At 47.9% G+C, this 24791-nt stretch overlaps 5 protein-coding genes, 1 long non-coding RNA gene and 1 pseudogene across 15 annotated transcripts; 4 read left to right on the top strand and 3 right to left on the bottom strand.

Moving 5' to 3' along the window:
* Nucleotides 1-5981: 5981 nt before the first annotated feature.
* On the top strand, nt 5982-8719 carry LOC117895625. 4 transcript variants are annotated; one of them, XR_004648943.1, is made up of 4 exons: nt 5982-6220; nt 6519-7249; nt 7306-7567; nt 7648-8719. It is a non-coding gene; the product is annotated as an uncharacterized LOC117895625 (long non-coding RNA). The 4 variants fall into 4 exon arrangements; XR_004648942.1 differs by having other exon boundaries at nt 7301-7567; XR_004648940.1 differs by having other exon boundaries at nt 6519-7567.
* Nucleotides 8720-10658: 1939 nt separating this feature from the next.
* On the top strand, nt 10659-12162 carry LOC117895618 (transcriptional regulatory protein AlgP). Of its 4 annotated transcripts, none has more exons than XM_034803370.1 (3): nt 10659-10877; nt 11012-11203; nt 11279-12162. In XM_034803370.1, the coding sequence occupies exons 1-3, from the start codon at nt 10799-10801 to the stop codon at nt 12028-12030; spliced, it is 1023 nt and encodes a 340-aa protein (XP_034659261.1). In that variant the 5' UTR covers nt 10659-10798; the 3' UTR covers nt 12031-12162. The 4 variants fall into 4 exon arrangements, with proteins under 4 accessions (XP_034659261.1, XP_034659260.1, XP_034659263.1 ...); XM_034803369.1 differs by having other exon boundaries at nt 11264-12162; XM_034803372.1 differs by having other exon boundaries at nt 10660-10877; nt 11033-11203.
* A 165-nt stretch (nt 12163-12327) lies between these two features.
* On the bottom strand, nt 12328-15163 carry LOC117895613 (ADP-ribosylation factor GTPase-activating protein 2). 3 transcript variants are annotated; one of them, XM_034803362.1, is made up of 7 exons: nt 15073-15159; nt 14830-15008; nt 14414-14737; nt 14094-14228; nt 13839-13982; nt 12910-13777; nt 12328-12849 (listed from the first exon to the last, which is right to left on the bottom strand). In XM_034803362.1, the coding sequence occupies exons 2-7, from the start codon at nt 14908-14910 to the stop codon at nt 12686-12688; spliced, it is 1716 nt and encodes a 571-aa protein (XP_034659253.1). In that variant the 5' UTR covers nt 14911-15008; nt 15073-15159; the 3' UTR covers nt 12328-12685. The 3 variants fall into 3 exon arrangements, with proteins under 3 accessions (XP_034659253.1, XP_034659254.1, XP_034659255.1); XM_034803363.1 differs by lacking the exon at nt 14094-14228 and having other exon boundaries at nt 15073-15162; XM_034803364.1 differs by lacking the exons at nt 14094-14228; nt 14414-14737 and having other exon boundaries at nt 15073-15163.
* Nucleotides 15164-15327: 164 nt separating this feature from the next.
* On the bottom strand, nt 15328-16994 carry LOC117895614 (annotated as a pseudogene).
* A 932-nt stretch (nt 16995-17926) lies between these two features.
* Nucleotides 17927-20039, top strand: LOC117895612 (serine/arginine repetitive matrix protein 2). Its single transcript, XM_034803361.1, has 2 exons — nt 17927-18013; nt 18113-20039. Exons 1-2 carry the CDS (start codon nt 17993-17995, stop codon nt 19904-19906), a joined length of 1815 nt encoding a protein of 604 aa, XP_034659252.1. The 5' UTR covers nt 17927-17992; the 3' UTR covers nt 19907-20039.
* Nucleotides 20040-21104: 1065 nt separating this feature from the next.
* Nucleotides 21105-23403, top strand: LOC117895616 (protein maelstrom 2). 2 transcript variants are annotated; one of them, XM_034803366.1, is made up of 6 exons: nt 21105-21318; nt 21575-21818; nt 21878-22082; nt 22145-22294; nt 22359-22783; nt 22846-23403. In XM_034803366.1, exons 2-6 carry the CDS (start codon nt 21699-21701, stop codon nt 23281-23283), a joined length of 1338 nt encoding a protein of 445 aa, XP_034659257.1. In that variant the 5' UTR covers nt 21105-21318; nt 21575-21698; the 3' UTR covers nt 23284-23403. The 2 variants fall into 2 exon arrangements, with proteins under 2 accessions (XP_034659257.1, XP_034659256.1); XM_034803365.1 differs by lacking the exon at nt 21105-21318 and having other exon boundaries at nt 21523-21818; nt 21878-22086; nt 22143-22294.
* On the bottom strand, nt 23316-24747 carry LOC117895617 (transcription elongation factor, mitochondrial). Its single transcript, XM_034803367.1, has 2 exons — nt 24498-24747; nt 23316-24420 (listed from the first exon to the last, which is right to left on the bottom strand). Exons 1-2 carry the CDS (start codon nt 24680-24682, stop codon nt 23454-23456), a joined length of 1152 nt encoding a protein of 383 aa, XP_034659258.1. The 5' UTR covers nt 24683-24747; the 3' UTR covers nt 23316-23453.
* Nucleotides 24748-24791: the final 44 nt, after the last annotated feature.

Raw genomic sequence — 24791 nt, 5'->3', positions numbered from 1 at the left:
ACACGCCCACACACAATCACGGGGCTTGGTAACAAATGTCCAAAGGAGTTGTGCCTCAGTCCATGGAGTGGCGTTTGTGTGTGTGTTCGGGCCAGGCCGAAAAGACAAGTCTCGTGGGGGAGCTACCGAGTCCCGTGTGCCAGACAGTTGTCAGAGAGAAGCAAAAACACGTCGGCCGAGAGGCAGAGTGCCCGCCCCAGAACCAGAACGTCGCCGACATTTCACCCCGAACGGTGTCAATTTTTTAATGTCAAGCGTTTAACTGGCATACCGTTGCACAGGCACACACACACGTAGCCCATGCAGAGCCAGAGTCCTTCCGTCGCGCTTTGACATAATTAAAGGCCATTAATCACGTGTGCTGATTCAACAACGCCCACTCTCGCTCTCTCTCTCTCTCTCTTTCCCTCTGTCATTTGCTCTGTTAGGAGAGGACAGTGGAGTGTAGACCAGTGATGTGAAGTCCAGGGGATTGTAGACCTAGGAGACCCGTGTGACCTCTCATAGGGTTAATAAAGCCACTTGAGCCTGGAGTCGGGTCGGGTCGGGTCGGATCAGGTCGGGACGGAGATCAGGTCGGAGGCGCATTTAAATTTACCCAAAACCCAGCGAAGACACGACACTGATGCTGATGCTGCTCCTGCCGCAAAATGTGTCCGACTGGAAAATATCTTTTTTTTCACATCTGCTCTCTGCTTTGCTGGTTATTCTCTTGCCTTTTTTCAGAGTTTTGTTCCATCCGGAGATTCCCTCTCCTTTTTGTGCTTTTTATGCTGCAGCATTTTGGCGTCAATTAACGTTCTTTGTTGTGGCGTTACATTGGACACATTTTGGTGGAGGTGTCCAGCGTCGGAGTCAGAGCCATGGACATAGCCTCGTACACGATGCAGAGATACACCGCGTAGATTGCAAATGTCGCGTGGATGTGTTGCGCTTCATTGCGCCTCAGTTTGTAGTGATGCCCCATTCAACAATTTTCAACAATTATGGGCCAGTGCGGCAACGAAATACTCTACACCTGAGTTCCACATAACTCGGCGCATTGATGGTTGACTCGAGGAGCACACGTGAAAGCTGCTAAAGAGAATGCACAAGAATTCAATAATTAGAGGAACGTTTTTATTGTTTTTTATTGCTGGACTGATCTTCCGAATATGTCTAACCAAATAGCCGTGAGTTCGAATAGCAGCTCCTGCCAGACGACACAAGCAAGTACATACATATGTAGATACGCCCGAAAATATATTCCCCTACAAACCGATGCTGGCGGCGATGGCGCTTATATAGACTTATAGTCTCGCATATTGACCACGAGACCAGAGGCGGGGGCTGAGGGAGACACCTTTGCCCCGCCCATTGGGGGATTGATTTTTAACGAGCATGGACGCTCGATGCGCCATCAATTCTTTTCGTATTTTTTCCCCTCTCTCTTTGTCGACCCGCTTTAATGCTGGTTGTAAAAAATTATGGAAAAACAATTTTTAATGGACTAAATTGCTGCAAAAATTGTTGCCATGCGTCCGGCATTAAAGGGTTTAAGAGTGCATAAAAACAGCGAAATTATTTTCGTTAAATGCATTGCATAGTGCATTTCGTTAAGGTCCTTCTATGGATATTTCCATTGAGGGGATTTGCATTCGAACAAATTGTACATAAAGCGTGTGGAAAAAGAGGTTTTACTGAGCTATGATTAAAATATTCTCCTACATGGCTGACTCTTGATCTCCCATACTGGCATTATACTCCCAGGAGTCCATTGGTAGGCGCAACAGGAGCGAGCCCTGCCAAGAATCAACATGACACAGAGCCCACCCTAATCCCTAGGCAAAGCCAATCCAATCTTAAAATAACACACTAAACACTCCAAAATTCCGCACAGAGAGGAGGAGCAGCAGCAGTCGTCCCCAAGAACTTTCTGTGGCCTAAGCCACTGCCTAACATTTAAATTCCCGGCTGGAGCTGCACTTTGTTGCTTTAAGCTGCAACAAGAACATCCATGGCTCTAAGTAGCAAAGTAAACATGGCATAGATGTCGCAGTTGGTGCGGTATCCCGGACACATGAACGGAAAGTCCGCCCGATGGAAAACTTTCTGGCAAATGCCCCGCGGCCAATCCGCATAGACACACACACACGAGGAACTCCTGCCCCTGGTCCCCTGCTTGCCGGGTGTCCTGATGTCCTGGTCTACGTGTTAATTTGGTTCAGCGTAATTGTAACTTGACATGCATGCACCGGAGGGTGGTGCCTCGTGGAGAACCCAAAACTGGAAAGTGTTTTAATTGAATTATTTTCATTGTCGCCCCAGCTCGAGCTGTTGCCTGCTGGCATTATTAACTTTTCTTGTTGCTACAATTTATGCAAACTTTCTAAAAATAAAAAAGAGCACCCGCCCACACAAGAGATACACCCAAACACACACACACAGATACAACTTGAACCCCAAGCAACAAAAAGTTAAATGAGTTAAACGAGCAATTTTATGAGCATGTCGAAAGTTTTGCGAATGCCCCGAAATACCAAGAAGAAAAAAAAGACACAACTGAAGCATTCGATTTGTGTCTGTGGAATGAAATGGAAGTTTAGCACGCGGTTTAGGCCGCGGGCTTTGCACAACAAAATGGGGATTGGGGATTGGTCATCCAGCTCCTCCTTCTCAGTCTGGAGTTTAGTCGAGGTGTTGCTGTGGAGCATCGATTGATTGCAGGCGTTTGCAGGAGAGGTTGCTGTTAGAAATCCAATTATCCGACAGCCAACACTTGACCCACAACTTTCCCCTCAATTTCTGCTGCTGGCCAATACCACAGTTATGCCCAAAACTATAATCTCCCAACCCAGTTCTACTCCACCTCCAACCTCGACTCCACTTGCTCATTCTTATCGCATCAGTCGGCCAACATTTTCAATTTCGATAGCCTAACGAGTTGTTGTTCGGGCTGTTCCACTCGTCTCTCTACACTCCGAAAAAAAACAACAGTTACTTCGTGTGGATATCAAAGGGACAAACGCCAAATCCCTAATGTTTCCCTTTTTTTTCTCAGTGTATATGGCTTTGTGGCCCTGAGCAAAAGCGCATAAAAATGCTCGCCCCCGAAAAGGCCAAATGCAAATTCCGAAATGCGGCCAAAAAGGCAACAAGGAAATAAGCCATTCACACTCTGGCTGATACGGAAGCTGATACGAGAGAAAGAGAGAGTGCATGGAATGGGGAATCGTGTGAGGGATATACATATGTACATATGTATACATATGTACAAATGTACATATGTATGGATGTATGTGTATGTGTGGATTCTAATTCAAAGGCCAAACAGCAGCCACAATGCCAACATCCACATCCACATGCGGAGCAGAGCAGAGCAGAAGAGTAGAGAAGAGAGTGAGAGCTGGTGGGAAAAAGACAAGAAGAGAGCGGGTAAGGGAGAGGTTGCACGATGTGCAAAATGTTCTTAATTCTCAATTCATATGCAAATTTATTTTATCGCCCGCTCTGGCTGCCGGCTGGCTGGATAACCGTCCGCCCGACAGCCTCGAATGGGTGCTGCTGCTGCCTGCAACAACAATGAAGGATTGTGGCCAGAATCCGAAGCTGAACACCCCAACTCACTCAACCCATTTCAATCACCCATGTCAGTGTACAGGGCTACATTTGGGAGTCCAGGCCAGTCTCGTTCCGCTACCGTTCGTACCGGCTCGTTATTGCTTGTAACTGTGTATTTGATGGCCTGCTCCTGACTGCACCGCTTGATAATTGATCGCCGGCATTAAAAATTTTCAGGAAAACAATAATAAAAGCAAGTCGGAAGATTGGAAAGGAGTTCTTAAAAATTTCTATGCTAATTATACATATGTACATATGTACATACTATATGCGACTTGAAGTCAATAAAAATCCTAACCGTAACTCCCCAAAATACGAATGTAGTTAACAGCTCAGCCACAAAAATAAAGTGTCAAAGTTACTCTCACATCATATACATACCGACAGATGTTCATATTTACAAATGTATGTTATGTGTAGGTGGAAGGTGGGCCAGGAGGTGGCTATTTGGAGATCGAAGTTTAAGTATCTACCACATGGTCTATTTTATATTGAAGCAATGCAGTGTTTTGTTTTATTATGGAAAATTCTTTTTAGGCCTTACATATTTTCTGTTCGGACGTATACGGGGTATGATTCGATGACATTTTGAAGAAACATCCACTAAGAAGAATATAGTCGGCGGGGCTCATTTCGCACATGATGAGAATGGGCAACGGAATGAGAATTGGTATGAGAATTGTGCCTGATGATGAGGGCCATGTGGAAGCGTTGATGATGGCCGAAAAGGCAATTGAGAAGCAGCTGGAGCCAGGACAAGGCTTTGAATTGATTTCACTTTGGGGCAATCGTCCCACAGAGACACAGCGGAAGTCATGTCGTGCTGCAATACCCGGCCCTGCTGCTGCCGTTGCCACTAGGCAGACAGTTTTTTTCCCAGGCACCCTGACTATGTATGGGGGACACTGCACGTCTGCGCAATTTCAAAGCAATTGCAAACGTTTACCAAGGCGCACACAAAAGTAAAGTAAAGTAAGGCGGAAGTGTTTTCCTGCTTTCTTTCCTTCATTTTCCTCGTTTTTGTAGTGGGTGAAAGTCTTTTTAATTGAAGTGGACTTGGGGACACATACACACTCACAGACACTGCATAGGGTACACCACTCTACTGGGGTATTTTGAATTCAATGATGCAGCAAGCGGTCAACGCCTTTGACTGCTTGCAAGCAACCGGCTCCTTCAAAAAGGCCACCATCGAGCACAAAAAAACAGGCCGAGACTGAGGCGAAGGAGGCAGGAACTAAGTCCATGTCCATGCGGCTGCCGTATATGTCATTAAAATTTACTACAATCTATTTTGCTTGCTAATTGGCACTTGGCCATGTCCTGTGCTCCTGGGCCCTGGCTCCAACTCGGTCTTTGGCGCTGGCTCTTTGTGCTTGCCCGAAGATCTTCCGCTTCTTCCTGGCCATAATCATTACTTGCACTGACGACAACTCCGGCCTAATTGCTGGGAACGAGAGAGCTGCAACTCTATCCTAGAAAATTCTCTGCGAGCGTTTAATTACGGCCCTGGTGTTGATGGCACTTAGTACTTGCTAAGCCATACACACACATAAAAAAACATTCAAAAGTTAAATTTACCTTACCCTTAATGCAGCCTCGCCTCCATTTTTGCATTACTTCAAGGTGACCCGAAGCGCAGACCCGAAAGTGAGGTTAGGGCCGCCATTTACCGCACGCATTAGCATGTGTCAAGTGCGGATGAACTTAGCTCTTCTGCCATCCACGCCTTGGCCACTTTCCGTTGATGCGTGGCAAAAGCACACTCAAATGCTTGAAGCCGCATCGCCACTACGAAGTCAGCCAGCCCCCCACACGACTCGCTGCGTGGCTACTCCTGCAGACGCCTGCATTTCATTTCTAATTACGTTCCGCAAACTTCCCCTCGAGAGCCGGGCTAATGAAATCTTACGAACGGACCGTAATGCGAGCACAAAATGTATTAGGGAATATTTACAGAGCACTTGAAAAACACTGACTATGTAATTAGGGATACAGCAAATGAAATTCGAATAAATTGCGTTGAAAAAAAACAACGATCAACGGGGCTTGGACAGATCCAACGTGTTGCTAGAGAGAGATAGCAAGAGTTAAAACGCTAAATTAGTGTTGATAGCCGTAAAATAACAAACATACATAGAATCTATTTCTCTCGTTCTCAGACCCCAATCTATGTTTGTGGATGAGCTTGAAAACCAGAAAACCAATTATTTATATTAACAGATATATTTTAAATTACATACACACATCTTAGCATTTACATAACATACATACAATTTTCACCAAGTTGGCAGTCCTAAAATCGAATGGGACTCTCATTTGTTTTGCCACACTGCATCGCATATAAACACACACATAAAGCAACATAGTTGCCTCATGCACACACACACATGCACATTCCCACAGCCGCTTTTTTTTGTGTTTGCCCGTTTTCATTATTTTAGTGAAATTTGCATACCACCGACCAGACCAGACCACCAACAACCGAACTTTGACAATGCAATTTGAAAAGCCTGACGTTCGTCCGATCCCCGCCTGCCCTGCCACATGTGGCTAAACATTAGCGGTCACTTGTGGGAGCCTGCCCCTTGGACTGCTGCTGGCTTTGCGGCTTTTTTCGGTAAGTTATTTGTTTTGTGACACTATCGCCGCTCGTCCGTCCATCCGTACTTGGTTCTTATCGGGCACCCGCTCCGGCTTCGGCTCCGTTTGTCTGCGGCTGCTCTAGCTCGAGCTCCCAAGGGGGGGTCAGAGCCTGACACGGGCCAGCAACCATTGGACAGGACTTGCCACAAAACCGATTGCGTCTGTGCTTCCCCATTGTTTGTCACGCTGCAGTTGTTCTGTTTTTCTGTCGTCCACCTGGATACGATACGTTTTCCGTGCTCACCTCGATTTATTATATGCTGTTTTTCTAGGGCTATTGCTATGCTCCGGAAAACGTTCTTAATGAGCCTCATACGGATTTTGTGGCTTCTCTGGCTTGAATCGATGCAAAGTTGGGCCCCAAACAATAGGCTGAGGACTGTCCTGGGATTGGCTTTGAAGAGGAGTACCAGCAAGACTTGTAGATGCATATCAAGTCGTGTCCTGGTCCTTCCTTGTCCACACCCGGCGCAATTCTAGCACTAGGAGCCCATTGTTTGCACTCAAATTATTTACACATTATCTGCGGGCACAGGAGCCAGCCGGAGGACGAGCACAGTGGCCCCAAGGAGCACACACACACACACACACACATTGAGAGAGCCAGTTGTTATTTTAATAGTTTAAGTAACCATAATATGTTGAGGACTTTTTAATAAACTTGAAACACGAGCAAGCGTGAGCCACAAGGACACCAGAGACCGGTCCTCAGAGAGAGAGGGCAGGACAGGATAGGGCGAGGATGTGGATGTAAACGTGGAACAACTGCAGTCGGGGCCAAGATTTATGCAAACCAAAATGTTGCCAAAAATTACAATTTAATGGACTCGACACTGTGAGGAGAATGTGCGTGCTCGTGTGCGTGGCGTGGAGTGGCGGCGTGGCGCGGCGTGGCCCATAATGAGCAGCGAGAAACTTGCAACAAAAGCCAAAGTCGACAAGACAAAGGCCACAACAACAACGGAAAGAAGGAGTCGTCGTAGGACCAAGAGAAACTAGAAATGTAAGCAAAAGTAACTTCTCTAATTTTGCAGGAAATATGAAGCCATTAAAGTGCAGCAGACAAGGCGAAACATGGCAACATCTTGACTACTGCGGCACACACATACCCAGACAGAGCAGAGGCAGAGTATCCGCCTGAGGAGGATCCAGCCTCCCCGGCCATGTGGCGACTGTGTCCTGTAAAAGTTGTCCTCGAGAGTGTGAAAATAAATTGTTAAAAGTCGCAGGAGAAGTGAAAATGGCAACTGGTTTGCATGTGGCCCCACGACAAACAGGAACTTCAGTGGAACTCCTCTGCATGGGTCAGGTCGGGCAAGCGGTAAGCAGTAAACAGCTGTTGCACTGTTTTTTTTTTTCCTATTTCTACAATTTATTTCCACACAAAAAAACAGAAAATAGGAGGAAAGAAAAAGCCGTTTATACATATCTTTAATTGCCAACTTGTCCAGTGACAGGCGGCGAGAAAAATGAGCACTGTTGAGGTCCAGCGAGGGATTCTGGGCGACCAGCTGGTGTCACATGTCCGGCGCTAGCTGCACTTAATCACTGCCCCGGCCAGCCGGCTGTCGTGGCGACCCGGAGCAGCCGGACGGGCCTTTGCCCTTTGGGGAGTCACCTGAGTGGAGTCCGGGCACTAAGCCATCCAGGAGAGCACTTTTATTGGACAGATTGAGAGCGATAACGGGAGCTCCAAGCAATTCGCGATGCTCCCCATGCTGCAGAGATATAAATATGCACCGAGTTTACCATAGAGTCGGACTGCCCGATGGATCGACCGCAATGTCGAGCTGCACCCGGAATTAAGTTAATTTTAATTTACGCTGATTAATTGCATTGTCAGGCCAGATGAAATGTCCTGCGCTGGTGCTGGTGAGAGTGCTCCACTGGAGGGCCCAGTGGCAACCGCATGCCAAGTGTTAAATGTCAGAGTAACGCTTTTAATACAATTTGGTGGCAGATTCAATTGAAACAAGTCAAAAGTGTTACTTTAATTGCACGAAATTCTCGCGCTGGTACAGTGCGTTTCGGGTTAATAATTAAGGGGGAGAGGGTTCTCGAATAAGTGTTTTGTTTCTGCCACGGGTGCTCCATGCTCGAGTTTCGGCATCATCTAATCGACAGTCGTCCACAAATTGCTGTTTAAGCAGCGCGCATTGAAATTCCGTTTGCATATCGGCAATAATGTCGTACATTAGGTTGGTTTTTTCCTCTCCCCTCTTCTCATCCAGCTCTCTCCGGGATAGGGGAGCGGGGCCATTATCTAGCGCGGCGGGAAACACTCAGTTTAATGGTCTTGGGTGTTCCAAATTCGGGAATTAAATAGAACATTAAGAGGTAAAGCGCTCCACAGAGATCCCTCAATTTGCATAAACGGCCAGAGGCGGCACCTGATAAACAGGTGTCGAACAGGATATAAAATTCCATTCGCTCTTATTTCTATTTGTTTCGTCTTCCCTTTTTGTACGTTTCCCTTACCAATGGATTATTGAATTGCCCATATTATAAGCTATATTTTTTATTAATATCTAGTTTTTTATAAGAAGAGCTGGGAGCAGTGCTAAAAATTAACTCAATTTCTATGTGGATTTCATTCGGGCTTTATTTGAATGATTATATTAATTTTTGCGAAAGGAATTAAATTTACTTAAAAAAATAATTCAAATAAATATTTGTCTTTTAATATGATATATTCCACAACTTAAACTACTGCCTACCATAACTTGGGGAAAACCCAAATGCTTTTTAATCAGTTGAGTAGATGAAAGTACAATTAAATTCTAAATGTAAGACTATTTTTCCTTTCCGGTTAACTCAAGTCCAATGCAGAGCAACCAAGGTCCGGCTTATAGTCACCAACGCCTCCTTGCCTTGTTTATGTTTTGCTCTGAAGCAATTCAACTATTGCGTAGAACTAACCCAGAACAGGGCCATTATCATGCGGAGGAGCACACTTCGTTGGGTTTTTTTGGCTTGAAAACGTTGCGAGGCATTTGCATAAAAAGTTGATAATTTGGAATGTGTTTTGGATAAATCATACAGGGATGGGATAAATACAAAATGTGCAATTAAGTCGCTGGGTGGCCCCCAATGGAAGTGAAAAAGGATCACATTGCCTCATTCCCCGCGACTCGAAGGCTTGGCCTGCAATCTTTCTAAATTCACTCAAAGTATCCTACAATTTATGAATACAAAACCTACGGAGAGCTTATTAAATGCATGCCAAATCGTTGAAATTAATGGAGCAAATGGCCATTAAGCCAATCGCCATGAACGCCATGCACCACTCCCCCAGTCTTCCACACACAAAGGCAAGTACGCGGCTTAATATGCAAAAAATCAATTCAATTTTCGATTTTGCGGCCAGATGTCGCCACGTTTGATGTGAAGTGCACATCAGAAGTCGCTCGCCGTAATTCAAAAAAATTAATCAAAAATCCATTTTGACAGCCTGCAGTGGGTCCGCAACGAAACGATACGACTTGGCCATGCCCTGGCCTGCATGCCGCGCTATCAGGTGAGCCTGCAGCAGTAGCAGCACCAACTATGATTGATGCGAATGACTCAGCCTGAGGCGGAGGAGACTCACTTAACGATGAGGTGCACGTCGTGGGGAACGTGGAAGAAACTGCAGTAATTGACATTTAGGAGGCAACAGCTGGCGCCCACCGGCAGTCTAGAGAAGAACTCTTCAACTGACGTCAATGGGCTGAATGAATCACGCTCCACGACAGCCTGGATCCAAGCTGATCTCCTGGCCGAGATATCTTATGCACTGCATGTCCCCGGCTGGCTATTTTTATTCTCTGGGCGGCTCACTTCTATCGACGAAAAGGCGATAAGGCGCACACGCACCCATAAACCTCGAATAATTTGGCTTTTCCTATCCAGTGGCTGCGAAATGACCTTACAATTAAATTGCCAATTTTATTTTTTATAGCCAACATGTGTCCCTCCCCCTATTCGTGGCGGGGATTGCGATGGGGGGAATTGGATCGAGACTAACCATCACCTCCTGAGCCCAGCCCGCCTCCAAATATCTCTCAATAACCAACACCCATCGCTGATTAGGTCCCCGAATTGACAGCTTTAACCGATCTCGGGCGGTCCACCATAAACGCGCAGTACGTTGATACGAATGCGACTTTAATATGAGTACCATCGAGATACCAGCGATCGGAGTTGTCAGGCGGATGGTTCGCACGTTCGACAGACCCGCGACGATCCCCTACTGCATACAAAGCAGGGCTTCGGCTTCGGCTTCAGCTTCTGCCTCGGTGTACATACATATGTATGTACATATGCCTGCCTATGGGTATATCCGATTTTTTTGTCGCTGCCTCTCATTATGCTCGTCTTGTTGGCCTTTTTGCCACTTTGGTTTCGTATATAAATCTAACGCGCTGCGTTGCCCAGACATCACTTCTTTGGTGGAAACTTCAGTGACAAGTTTAGCTCCTGCTGTGATCAGTGCGCGTTTCCCTCAAGTAACCAAGGACTTATATAGCAATTCCCCTACCAACCGCCAATCGCAAGTCGAATTTAATCCAACATGAAGTTCAGTGCTGCTTTGGCTCTGCTGGTGATCGCTGGGTTCGTGGCCAGCGGCGATGCTCTGCCCGCCAGGAAAAGTGAGTTGAGCGAGTGAATACAGGAGCTGAGAGGCCACGTCCACAAATCTCACAAAGGATTAAATGAGCCGGAGATCACGCTATTCATTCGATCATTAATCATCTCTCATTCCATTGGTCAACCTTTACTGAAGATCGGCAATACCTCGTTCCAGGAATGGTCTACTACCAGCAGCCCGCCGCCGCCGAGTGGTACGGTTCCGCGCCCCAGCAGCGCATCATGTACATGCAGTACGTCCAGCCAGGACGCACCCACGCCCGCTCCACCCAGGCAGCCAGCGCCCTGGTGGCCGGAGAGACCGTTGCCACAGGCACCTACCTGAAGGGTAAGCACTCGCCCACTTACTAATCCCAGCCAGAACTAACCGTGCGGTTCCTAACCAAAGATTGCAATCATGCAGAGTCTGTGGATGAGCTCAGCGCCGAGGCCCAGGTCGAGGATGTCCTGGCCGCTGCCGGTGCTCATGGAGCTACCTCCGTGGCCGAGGCCTATCCCGAGGAGACTCCTGTTGTCCAGGTGTCCATCGATGCTGATGTCGTGCCTGAGGCTAAGCCCGAGACTGAGCCCGAGGCTGGCGCTGCCGTCGTGGAGACCGACGAATCCGCCAAGGTGCCACGTGAATTCAACTTTGTGTCCGAGGAGGCTGCCGCCGCCGCAGTCGCCGCTGAGGAGGAGGCCATCGCTGAGCCCGTCGTGCCTGCCAACCGTTATCTGCCCGCCAAGAAGAAGGTCATTGTTGAGCTCGAGCAGTCCGAGGAGGATGAGCCCGAGGTCGCTGCCATTGAGGATGAGGAAGCCGAGAACACCGTGTCCGACGATGTTGACGAGGATGAGGAGGAGCTGCTGGTCGTGCCCGTCAAGCCAGTGATCAAGAACCCAGCCCGCGTGCCCAATGCCCGTCGTCCAGCAGCTAAGAAGCCGGTCAAGGCTGCCACTCCAGCTGCCAAGCCCTCGAAGAAGCCTGCCGCTCCCCTGCCCGCCGGCACCTTCTTCCCCATCGACTTCGGAGGTACCAACGGCGGCGCCATCGCCATTGCCAACTCCTTCAGTACCGGCGAAGGAGGCGCTGCCACCAGCCATGCCATCGCCTACGGCTCCCCCGACTCTGTGCGAGCCCGCGTCCGTCCCAATCCCAGCAAGTTCCGCCACTAAGCCACCGACTGATGACCATCCTCCACATCTTGCTAGATCCAGTCTGTAAATTAAAGCTTCTCCTGTAATTATTAGCGAAATTGTCAACCTTTGAGCGCATTTAAATAAAGTTCTTTCTGTTTTTAAACGCCATTGAAGAGATTATTCTGCGACCCTCCACTATGCATTTCTAATATATTTATGTATTCTATTTCATTTGATGATCTGGTCTTGCGACACGATCTAAACCTACCCGAGATACAATCAAAGTGGAAATGGGCAAAGTAAATGCTCTTAAGTGAAGAAAACAAATCAACGATCATTAGGGCTAAGGGGCATGCATCGATCCTTCTCATTCGTATAGCATAATATGTGTATGTATATTTTAAAAGACACTACGCGTATTGTACAGCTCGCTAGACTGCTTGCATTTCGTTACTCTTTTTTTTGTTTATACAAGAACTGTAGAGGTATCCAGGGATGAATCCTCTGATGCTAGGCTACATGGTTAACTGCTCGGAATTGTTTATAACTTTCTGCATAATCGCTAAGCTTTTTTGTGTGACTAATATATAAAAACATTAAATTTAGTGTCTCCTGCACCGCCACCACTGCTGCCGCTGCTGCTTCTGCGACTCCTCTGGCTCTGGCTCTGGCTGTGGCCGTCCTTCTGATATCAGTAGCCGTACTTGTCTTGCAGCGAAGACATCACATCATTGGCCAGATTGCTGATGCGGCCGGCCACCTTGTGGACGCCTTGGCGCACACTCTCCTTTACACTCTCCACGTCTAGGTCGGGCGCATTAAAGTTCGCAGATGAATACCCACCTCCATTTCCCCCTACAGGAAAGACATTTTAGAGGTCAGAATTTGCATCTAAAAAAACGAATGTGCCCTCACCCCTGCCAACTGGAGATCCGTCGTTGAAATAGTCCGACGAGGATATGGCACGTGATCCCTGGAATCGATTCAGACTCCCGCCAACATCAGAGGAAGATTGCTCGCTGGCAAAGTATTGGTCGGAGCCAAAGCCCTTGGAGTTGCCAAACTTCTGTTGGGCTATTACGGGATCGCTGCTGGCGGTGCTTTTGCTTTTGCTGGTCGCATAGGAGGAAGAAGAGGTCGATGTGGATGTGGCACCCGAACCACTGCTCGTCTTGGTCGACGCCTTGGGCTTGTCGTAGTCGTAGTTGTTGGCAAACATTGACGTAATATTGCTATGCGTCCCGCCTATGGGCTCGATAGTCTCGTAGCCCAACGCATCCAGCTCGAATTTGTCCAGTTTGCTGGAACCTACAGCCGAACTCTCTCGCTTCTCACTAGAATGCCCTCCTGAGCCGCCTCCGCCTCCACCGCTATACAGCGAGTAGTCGGTGAAGAAATTGTCATTCTCCAGCGAAGAAATTTTATTTTTGGGAGCCGCCGTCTGCTGAATGGTCGCCATGTCCCCGATGGCGGAGTGGGCCATATCGGAGCCACGCAGACTGAAGCCCATGCCCAGGCGCTCCATTTGCTTGGCCTTGGCCGGATCCATGGTCTTTAGCTTTGCCTCTTCGCGTGTCTTCTGCACCGATAGCTCCTGGTAGGCCAGTCGCATGCTGGCCACCGTCTCCAGCTCCTCTTCCGCAGTTTGGGGCTTATCCGCGGGCGCTGCCTGGACGCTGGACGTCTTCATCTCGTTGGCCGCATTGGCACGAGCCTCAATATCGGCAAAGTTTGTCTTTACTTTTGTAGCTCCAAGACCGCCGCCCACCTTACGAGCTCCCAGCTGCAAAAGGAAAACACAAATTAATCGGGCGCACTTCTATGTTGCTCGTAGAAAAACTTACCCCGCCCTTCTTAGGCTGTATCTTGCGGACCCCTATTGAGGAGGGCACGGAGGATGCCACCACCGAGTTGAGCAGATCCACGCTGGGGGCGCCGCCTAGCTGGCTCTCCAGATTAATGAGCGAGGCAGTCGGTTTCGTCTCCAGCTGAAAGGCAAACAGGGATGAGCAAGTGGCCGGCAGAGGTGGCAGGCGAGAACAAATCAACTCTAAAAGCGCGGGCGTGTCTCCTGTGTGTCTCTCTGGGGTGTCTCCTACCTTGCTGATGTTGTTGTTTTCCGCATTAAAATCCGCAGAGGGCACATTGTCATTGTCGCACTGAGCGAAGAAATCCTCCTCCTTGGCAGCCTCGTTGCCCTCGCTCTTGTCGACCGCCGGCTCCAGAAGATGCAGCTGTTTGGTGTTGGTGTTGTTGTTTTGTGGTATATCGATTGGGATTGGGGTCGGAATCGTAGTTCGGAAAAGCGCAATGCATATTAGCAAAAGCAAATGTTAATTAGGTGTGTCAGTGTCAGGAAACTCCAGGCAAGAACAAACAAACAACATGGTCAGAGCCAGAAGTGGAACTGAGAACTCACCTTGGTTCCGTGCACCTTCATGGCCTGTTGGGCCTGACCACTCAGCTTGTCCCGATAGAGCTGGGCCGCCCTGGAGTTATACTTGACCTGGGCATCGGAGCTGGTGCAGTTGTGGGAGCGGAAGAACTGCGAGGCGTTGGCATTGCCGCCGAGCTGCATCTGGCGCAGCTGCTGCCACGTCCAGTTCGTGTCCAGATTGGTGCTACGCACGAACGTCAAGTGAACGCCCAGATTCCGGTGGACGGCCGAGCAGTCGATGCAAATGAAGATGCCGTACGTGACGGAAGACCAGGTGGGTGCCTTGGCCGCGCAATCAAAGCAGGACTGAAAGCGGTGTTAAAGCGGGTCATAGGGTGAGTGTAGGGCTACTACTAATTGTGGGCCGAAGGGCAAACTACCAAAGTAGGGCAACTCACTTTGTTGGCTGGCTGAGCACGCAGGCGACTGAACACGGACTCGAGGTCCTGCTTGGTGGGTCCCGCAGCGGAATTGGACATGACGAATACTGCACGAAACTCAATTGTTTGTTCACAGCTATGAAAATTGTTGACGTTGCCTGGCCGTTGCTCTTTCACCTTTGAAGATATTGTAATCCCCGCACCAATGTCAAAAAGAGTCTTTTAAGTTTTGTGTGATTGAGCATACACCCTGGGAGTTACCTAAATTAAGACTTTTAAACTAAATTCTTTAACTTTTGTACGTGGACGTGTGTTTTCAGTGTGACCGCAAAGTTATCGATCAAAGATGCGGTCTGACCTTCAAAAAAAATCCGCAAAAGAGCCTCTCCCTCTGAAAATATACCGAAGAATATACCGATGAGAATCAGATTTCTCGATTTTTTTTTCAGCTCATTTCAATGTACTGCATATTTAGAGCCCGTGGGGCGAGAAAAAAAAAAAAAAAAAAAAAAGGTATAAAGATATAAAGAAAAAATTTAATCGAGCGATGCGAGAAGCGTTCTACATCTCCACATAAGTGGGCATAGTCATTACGCCGCAATTGTTCTTGCGTGCTGACATCAGGATGGACTTATCCATCGTTGCCCCAATAGGTGGACCAAGAGTTCTTCACCAGCCAGTAGTCCTCGCCCTTGATGGTGCCGAAGCCCACGGCCAGAACGGCATGATCCAGGCCATCCACATCGTTCTTGCACTCCGGCTCGTAGTACACGCCGTTCGAGTAGAAGCTGCTTCAGGAGGGCCAGCTTGAAGGCATTCGGATTGTTGGAGGTGACATTCACAAAGCCCTTGATGGGCGCCACAAGGGTGACGTTGTTGATGCGACAGTAGCCGTCCTGTACGAGATAGGGTCCGTACGCCTCCTCGGTGGGTACGCCGCCCACCTGCATCATCCACTGATATACACGGAAGTCCTCACCGCCATCGCATCCATTGTTGCCAAAGGGCCAGGAGCAATCGATCAATGCCTGCTGCGAGAGACGCACCAAATTGCCACCGTTCTTGAGGAAGAAGGCGCCCTCCAGGTGGCCAATGGTGCCAAAGGACCAGCAAGATCCGCACACCGATTTGTCTTTGACTGGGGTAACAGCACCGAACAGACGCCAATCGTACTGGTCGGGAGTCTCATCCCTGTGCTTCGATACATCGTAGGGGAAGGGCTTGCCTGTGAAGCTCCTCCTCGGTCTTGTCGGCCAAATGATTGACGGCCAGCGTGTAGGGCAGCTTAGCGCGGTTCTTCGAGTGAATGTAGCGCAGGTTCTGGCGGAAGATGTTCTTCCTGTGCTCGTGCTCCTTCTCAGTGCGGTAGCTCATGCCGGGCTTGTGCTTAAAGTGGTGGAAGGCCCTCTCCATGTGCTCGTCGGTGGGTGACATAAACTCTTGGATCAGATTGAAGCTGGCATAATGGCCAGTACCCGGCCCGGGGAAGCCCACGCACGTCAGGCTCTCGTCGATCTCGAATACCTCGTTGGGGATATCGTCGTGCTCGTAGCTGTCGTAGTCAAGGTAGAAGTGATCGTAGTGGGAGCCCAGGAGCGTGTTGTAGCCGCGCATCTCGTAGCGCACGGGGATGGGCATGCGGCTGGCCGGGTAGTGGGCGACTTCTTGTAGCGCACCCACAGTGTGTACACGTTCTTCTTTTGGCCGATGGTCTGCTCCAGGCGGAACTTGTCGCAGGTGAAGCCCAAGAAGGTCTCAGTACCGATCAGCTGGAAGGGCTTGGCGTCGGGCAGAATGCTCTGAATCTCCACCTTCTGGTCGGACGTGCCGTTGACCTGCAGGCAGGTCAGCTTGTTCATCTCCTCACGCGTGGTGATGGGCGCCAGCTTCAGCAGTGTGACGTAATCCCCCTTCCCCGCCAGCTGATACGTCTTTACCATTCCCCCATAGTAGTCGATGTGGGATAGCTTGGTTTTCTTATCATACCAAGCGTGAAATGGCTCCGCAATCTCGGCATATGGTATGTACAAGGCGCCCTTCACAATGTACATAGTTGGCATCCCAGCGCGGCGGGTTAGTAGCCTGACCTGAGAGCGCCGGGCCCGCCAGCAGCACTAGCACTAAAAACACTTGCATTCTCCGGAAATGGCACTGAATAATCTACACTTTAATCTGAGTTCTGTTTCGTTTCTGATGTTGTGTGTTATTTTGAAAGCTAAGCTCTTTGATATTCCGTTTAATATTACTAGCAATCTGAGATTCTCAGCCCGAAAACTATTATTTAATCCCATTAGTGAACCGATTGTCTTCGCTCTGTGTTGCCTTTATTTGCTAGTAATATTCAAATCAAAATCAAATTTCCTATCATTCGGTTCATGACGACATCGTTTAAGACACACTTTGCATTTTTGAGCTGAGTATTCTCTTAATTTTTTTTAAATAATTTTTCTAATCTATAATCAATCTAATTTGTGATCAACATCCAATTCCTGAACGTTTGCAACTAAAATCTTTACTTTCTCCAAAATGTCGAAAGAATCGGGTAACGGTTTTTCAAAAAAACAGCAAAACTTGTTTTCAAACGTACTCATTTCCTAGTGGGTGGCCCTGTTGCTAATATCTTAAATATGTAGTTAATATGTAGCAAAAATGGTATATACCATGCGAGTCGATGAAAATCTTATTTCACGATTTTGAATTTGTTTAATGTTTAATAAAAGATAAATTCAGAACATATATTATAGTATAATTAATGAATAAATTTTCCACAGGATTAGCTAGTTTTTATGACTTCTTTTTTTGGCTGACTTGATAAGTAAGGTTTAAACTAAAAAGGTAAACAAAAAACAAAAGCGTGCCACTAAGTGGGAATGAAATGTAACGTGGTTTGAAATGGAATGTTGCGCCATGTGACCACTTGTTGATTGTTATCCGGTAGTTAACATGTTAAGCGTGCGCTTACAGCACTAAATCTTATTTATACTAGGGCCAAAGCACCAACCAAATACTATATGGTTAGTGGCAATGGGGTTGACGGTATACTTACAGTATATATTGAAAATGAAAGGGTATATCGGTATATTTTCGAGGGTCTGTCGGAATATTTGATCGATAATTCCGCGGTCACACTGGTGCGTAGCACAATTAATAATTTCAAATTAAGGGAATAGGTTCAAAAAATATGGTAAAATCACCATGGCTGGTAGGTGAACATGAATCTACTTGGAAGACCTGGCCCAATTGGCGCTACAAAAGTTGTAACTTACGAATGGCATATGAAACCATCTATTTATTTATTTAGCGAGAGAAGAACGAGTCTCAGTCCCCGTGCCAAATAGAAAACCCAATGGGCTTGAAGGAAAGCATCCAGGGATCGCCGAGCGAGGATTATTTCGATATCCCAGAACAGCATGCGCAGCGGCATATCAAAACTGAGCCGCATGACGAACAAAAATCCGTGGACTTTGAGCGGGATCCTTTCGACGAGCTGGCAGAGCTACTCGAGGAAGAAAACGTGCCCGTGTACCTTGTTGAAATGCCATTAGAGGCGCCACCACCGCCATCTATCTCACTGCCCGATGATTGCTTTTTGTTTAATAGACGTGCGAAAGTGGAAATAGCCTCTCCCATCGCCAGTTCTTCCGCCAGCATCAGCGAACACCTGACCCCGAAACCAAATCGAAGCGAAACTGCCTTGGACCCAATGCATGAAGTGCGAGTTCTAAGTAAAAGTCGAACTATGTCCAGGCGATCCAGTTGTTCTCAGCAAAGAAAGAAATCTAGGCGTAGACGTTCTCGGAGTGGGTCTTCCAAAGAGCGACAATGCAGTCCGACAAGGCCAGCACGCAGGAACAGAAACGAACGCAAAGGAGACAGGGCCACTTGCAGCCGTAAAGGGTCGCCAAAAGACAGTTCCTCGATGGAAACTAAAAGATGCAACAAATCAAGAGGAAAAATACCAGGCCAGAGGAATCGTGAGAGAGTGCCAAGCAAGAGTACCTCGAGTACAAGCGACACCAATAGGGATAGAACACGCAGCTCAAACAGGGCGTGCTCCAGCGATCGTGAACAGTTTCGCAAGAACATGTCATACAAGAGGCTATCGCGCCGTAAATTCGAAGAGAATGGGAATGTATTTCGCCGTAGACGTTCTAGAAGTGGTTCATCGAACAGAAGAAGCGGGCATGGACACAGTGTGAGTCCCATAAGATCACCGCCCAGAAGCCGACAAGAGTTTTCCAGATACATTCGTCGCTATTCCCCTAAACGAATGTCCCGGTGGCGATGTCTTTCTCGTGAGCCAACCGAAAGCCCCTCAAGAAGTAGATCACGGCAACGATGTTCTCGACTGCGTCGCAGAAGACACTCCAGAAGTAGATCCCGACAGCATTGTCGTTCCCGTGAGCCAGCTGCTCGCCACTCGAGCAGTAGATCCCGAAGGCATTGTCGTTCCCGTGAGCCAGTTACACGCCACTCGAGCCGTAGACCGCGACAGCAATGCTCGCGCGAACCACCCAAACGCCACTCGAGAAGTCGATCTTCTTTTGCTGATAATGAAACCAGGATGAGAGACACTCTTTCTCCTGTCTGCTCGGCGATGCCCAATGAGAACTTGCAAGCGAGCGGTTTTATACACCCATCTCTGGGACAAGCCGCACCAATGGCTCACAACTCTCCAAGGCCGATACTACCCATAATAACCAGTCGATTCGGAAATCCACCACCACCGCACAGACATTTGCCGCAAATGCCAGGTTCCGTAGCCAGCAACCAAATGTGGTATACACAAACGCATTATACTCACTTTGAGTACAGCACCACGACCATGCAAGATGGTACGAGCTGGCAGGCACCTGTCTACCACTGTGCAGGCGCGACGCATTCTGCGTTGGGACCCCACGATCTGCGCCACCGCCTGGGCTCTACTCGCTCTGTGCCCTGGGGCCCACACGACCATCGCCACCGGATCCAGGGCCGCACAGAGTACAGTTCCTTTCCCACGGAGCAGGAACACATGGCCCCCCCTTCCAGTACAACTACCTTCGGCCAGACGGGCTATCCGAGCCAATATTTCACAAATGGCTACTTTTTGTAAATATCAAAGAATTCTGTTTAAAACTTATTTTTAATAGATGGTCAAGAACCGTGAACCGAGAACCGCTTTATTTTTTGCATTTTGATTCTCCATCAGTGTCAATAATAATCATACAAAGGCTTCCTCGTATTATTATTCTAGCGAGTTGAATTTAAGTGTCCATTTGGGGCACGTGGCGGAATGCGGCTAAAGCTACGACGCTTCGGCTCTGCGGGCTGGAGGGAGAATATGGAACTCTTAAAGTTGCGACCGCAGCACCTCATCCAGGGTAGATCGCTTGGTGGTGCCGAGCTCTCCGCAGGCGATGTCAAGAGAGTGTCTGGCTCCGGCTTCGGCTCCGACGCCTCTTTCGATTTGGACTTTAAAAATTCCAACAGCCCGCCGTTCATGCTGAAATCGATATCCGAAGTCGACTTCTTGTTGTCGTTATCCATGGACCAGCGTAGGTTTGTGAAGTAGCGTTCGATGTGAATTTCAGGGGGCTTCGGCGCCCTTACGTCTTGGCTCGTCCCTTCCGACATTCTGCAGATGCCGGGGATACTGTGGTGGGCCTGTTGTGGGAGATTCCAAGGAAAAAGTAAACAAAACGGCTCAGCCTGCTCTGAGCAGCGACGCCGACACCAAGAACCAAAAAAAGCAACCCTGAGTGATCAGTGATGGAAAATGAATTTATTTTTAGATCGTCGTTACATTTGAAATATCAAAGTTGCTCGTGCTCATAACCATAGAAGAGAATGTCGGCTATCTTTTCAATCAGCGATTCGAACTGGAACTCTTTAGATTTTATTCTGCAAATTAATTGCTCCATATCCTCAATATATTTCTCAGATATTGACGCGCTACTACTGGTCAAAGTAGTCATGTGCTTGGCCATGGATGAGTTGCAAAAGAATGTGCATTTGCACAAATTACAGAAAAACTCCTGGCAGGCGTAGCTGCGCTTGTGCTTCCTACGGAATTTTACACACCGTTTCACGACAGAGTAGTTAATCATATGTCTCCCTATAGAGTCCTTATGGAGTGCTATGCCGCCGCTGGGACAATTGGTCTTCACACTGAGCAAATGTTTCCTTTAAAAATTTAAATTCGCCAAAAGTTCTAAGAACCGCATATCGCCAGTGTTGACAAACTTCGCTATGAAATAAGTGCTGTAAAACCGAACGAATTATGGCGGCGTCTATTTTTTGATTTCTTTTCACTTGTAATTCGCTGTGTCGGCTAATTTTTATTTCTGCTCCAGAGATTTGTGCTGCGCACAATACACAATTAAAGTAAAGTAAAGATTCGTAGGAGCATTATTTCAATTTGCGTGAAGATCATTATACCAATTTTATAGCTCATGCGCTTATTCAACAAAGCCTAATTCGTGCAGAAGCTTATTTTCGTTGCGTCGGCTTATATATAACAAATAGGTAAATGTTTGTGAAATTATTGTCTCCGCTTACATAAAATAAGGATCATCGCATTCATTTGATAATGCTGAAGTAATATTCTACGAGGCTTTCTGTCTTTTCTATCCGAATCGTTTCTTGTAAAATATTGCCGCATATGCATGTGTGTGTGGCATACGAACATATACAAATGTACATGCATACATACATATGCACATATGTACTTCTCAATATCTTAAGTAAAAACCGGCTGCAGCTCTTTCCATTGGTTTTTCAGTGCCCAAGCTGTCTCGTTCACGCTCACCTTTCTTGCTCATCTTTACGGTTATCAGTTGATTGCTGCCATTCTTGCTTTTCCAGCGTATTATCCACGCCCCTAGCCCGATTTACAGGCGTTCAAAATGGCCTCGAAAAAGGTAAATGGGTTCATGGCGTTTGTCTCAGCCTGGCGTGCAAACAACCCCGAGGGTCGTGCCCTAAACATTTCTGAGGCGGTGTCTAAGTGTGGGCCTTTTTGGAGGGTAAGTGTTATTGCGCGCGGTGGTCAGTAGCATCTTGTAAACTGGCGTCTCGATTTTAGAAAATGAGCGAGCAGGAACGTGGCCCTTACCACTCAATGGCTAAGAATTCCAACGTGCTGAATAGAGCAGCAAAGAAAGAGCGACTCACATGTCTGGGCGATCCCGTCTCAAAAATAGAAATGGAGAAAAACGAGGCCACAAATGCGGAGCTTCAAATGAAGCGCAAGATCGAACGCATTATTTTGAACGCAAAGAATTCTTTGGGTAAGTCAATTTGTTCTCAATGACAGTCATCAATAAAAATCGGTGCTGATTTTTGCTTGCAGAGTTGGAGAATGAGGAATTTGTGTTTGCCAGCTTCAATTATTTTACCAAGGCCCTGAATGCGGATATTTACGTACCCGCCGAGTTTTCCGCATGCCGCTACTCTCTGAAGGGGGGCATAAGCTCCACTTACAGCACCATGATTAATCCGGGTAAGCATAAAGTGGATGTGAGCCCAATGAGCTAGTCCACGTTCTCACCGCAATTTCTTCTCAGGTCAAATTACCTTTGGACAAAGCAGCGATGCCCAACATCATTCGCTAACCACCCACAAGCTGCCCTTGCCGCCGAAGGCCATGGGCGAGACTAACATGATAAAATTGTACATGGATATATTGAGTTGGTTATCCGTGGGCAATGATCAGAAAGACGAACAAAATGACCACGATACGGTCATTATCTACACGACCGCAGAGCTAATGCCGGTGGTAAAGTCTTGCTTCCGTTATCTGGCATGCGATGTCCCCACCGACAAAGATGCTCGAAAGATTGTGGTGTATGACATCTACCACTTGTTTTACACCTTGAAGAAGAATGTGTTGGACATGGCTGGCGTTTCAAACGAAAACCTCAACTTCCATGTAACCAAAAACTTCTTCGCCAAAGACTTTTTTGAATTTACCGCTGATATTGCGTGCGACGTAAGTATCGAGTTGACATTTCTAGTTTTAGTGAAGTGGCAAGCATAGAATTTTATTTCCAGTACCATGAGAACATCGATCGCTCCAAATACTGCACCAAGAGCATGGTCATGCGTTGGGGATTCATCTTTAGCGACTACATTTGCGCAGACCTGGCCATTCGGCTCCTGCCTGGCAAGCACATGCCTCCCAAGGTCAAGCCCAACTACACCGTCATTCCTGGGGACTCCTCGTCAAACTTTGATGAGATTTCGGATGGTTCATACTATTCGGCTCCATCGCAAATCAAAACGGAAATGGGATCGCGTGATTTATCGGCAACCAGCAGCCGTACGGTATCACGTAATTCGGTATCAAGTTCCTATGTGCCCCGAGACCATACCACCTTCGACGGCGGGTTAAGCAACGAAGGCGAATTTCCCAGTCTAGGTGGCCGCCGTCCCAAGCCTCCTGCCAAAAGTAATTTCAATATGGGGAATGGCAAAAACCATCCCTTCTAATTGCCATTTTCCCAAATACATTGTTACTTTACTATCATCATAATCAGTTCTTGAACTCGCTCGCCCGAAGCAAGACATTTTTGTATTATTACACATCCCTTCTGCGAAGGAAATGACATTTATTCTGTAGGAATAAGAAACAGTTCAAACAAATATACATATCTAATCGGCTATTGAACAATTGCCTCACAGCCGTCGGCACTGGGAAGGAGGGAACTTTTTGGGCTGCGCGAAACTGTTGAAATGCTCAACGGATCCTGCAGGAGAACGAGTCGTGCAAATGCCAAGTTAAGCAGAAAAGCCTGGCCCAGCAGCTCACGCTGATAGCGTTCCAGCTGCGAGAACATGTTTCTCAGGTCGGCAGGGAACTGAACCTGACTGCGTATTCCTGCGTGTGCCTGCGGCGTCGCCTCTATCTGGTCCTCCATGTTATAGTGGGTGCGCATCATGGACAGGATTGTGTCCTCTGAGGAGACCCTCTCTGTGCCCACCAAGTGGTTGAAGAGTCGTGCTGTGAGAAAGCGCCGCATGTAGTAGAGGTTGTTGCACTTGGTCGCGTCTGGATCGGCCCGGGACAGCAGGGCATAGCTCAATATGGCCGTCACTTGGGATTTCTGGATGTTGACATTCTGCTGATCGATGCTGCCCGGGTTGCTGCTGGCCTGGGCCATCTGTGGGTTTTCTAGAACATAGCAGTCCGCCTGTGGCATTTGGTGGGTCACGTACAGGCAGCGTCGGGCCAGCTCGGCCAAGTGCAGCTTCTTGTCGTTCAGCTCGTGATGCTGCCAATGGGTGAGGCGGCAGGGCTCATTGTCATTCTTTCCAATCTCAATTCGTGCCCAACTAACGCTGGTCACGCCAATGCGAACTCCCACGCTGGACACAATCTGCGTACGCTGTCCCTCGTCCATTCCAGGAGTTATGAAGGGAGCCGTTCGGATGGACTTGGGTTTCTGGATGGAATTTCCCTCGCTGCCTCTTCTGGCGCCCTCTGGTTCCAGTAGGCTTCTGAAGAACTTTTTTGCTACCTTCAGGCCAAAGCCCTCCACAAACAAGATGTCGTTCACATCACGCAGTGGACCATTGCGCGTCCTCCAGCTATGCAGTTTGCTGGCTCGCCCCTTGGTTATGTCGTAGCTGTGGTGTGCAGAAAGATTATTCTTCTTGATAACTGGTGTCTAGGGGAGAGGTTTTGTGGTGCCATGCATACCAACCTGAGCATATGATCGATGCTGGTGTCGTTGATCCTCGCAAGTATCTTCTGGCGTTCCTCATCAGTATAAGCCGGCAGCAAGCTGTTGGTCTGGTCATTTTCGGTCAAAACCGGTGTCCCAGCCGTCGAAAGGTTCCGCATAAGTTTGCCGGGCAGACACCAGAGTGCACGGTTGTAAGTCAGCATATTTAATTTAATTTGTAAATAATAACATTGGCGAACATTGCGATAGTGTGACCGCGAACTTATCGATCAAATATACAGCATGACCATAAAAAACATACTAAAATATACC

This window comes from Drosophila subobscura, chromosome J (assembly GCF_008121235.1).
Source record: "Drosophila subobscura isolate 14011-0131.10 chromosome J, UCBerk_Dsub_1.0, whole genome shotgun sequence".
Lineage (NCBI taxonomy): Eukaryota > Metazoa > Arthropoda > Insecta > Diptera > Drosophilidae > Drosophila > Drosophila subobscura.
The sequence above is the reverse complement of the archived record's forward strand: the minus strand, read 5'-3'. Positions and strand labels throughout refer to the sequence as shown.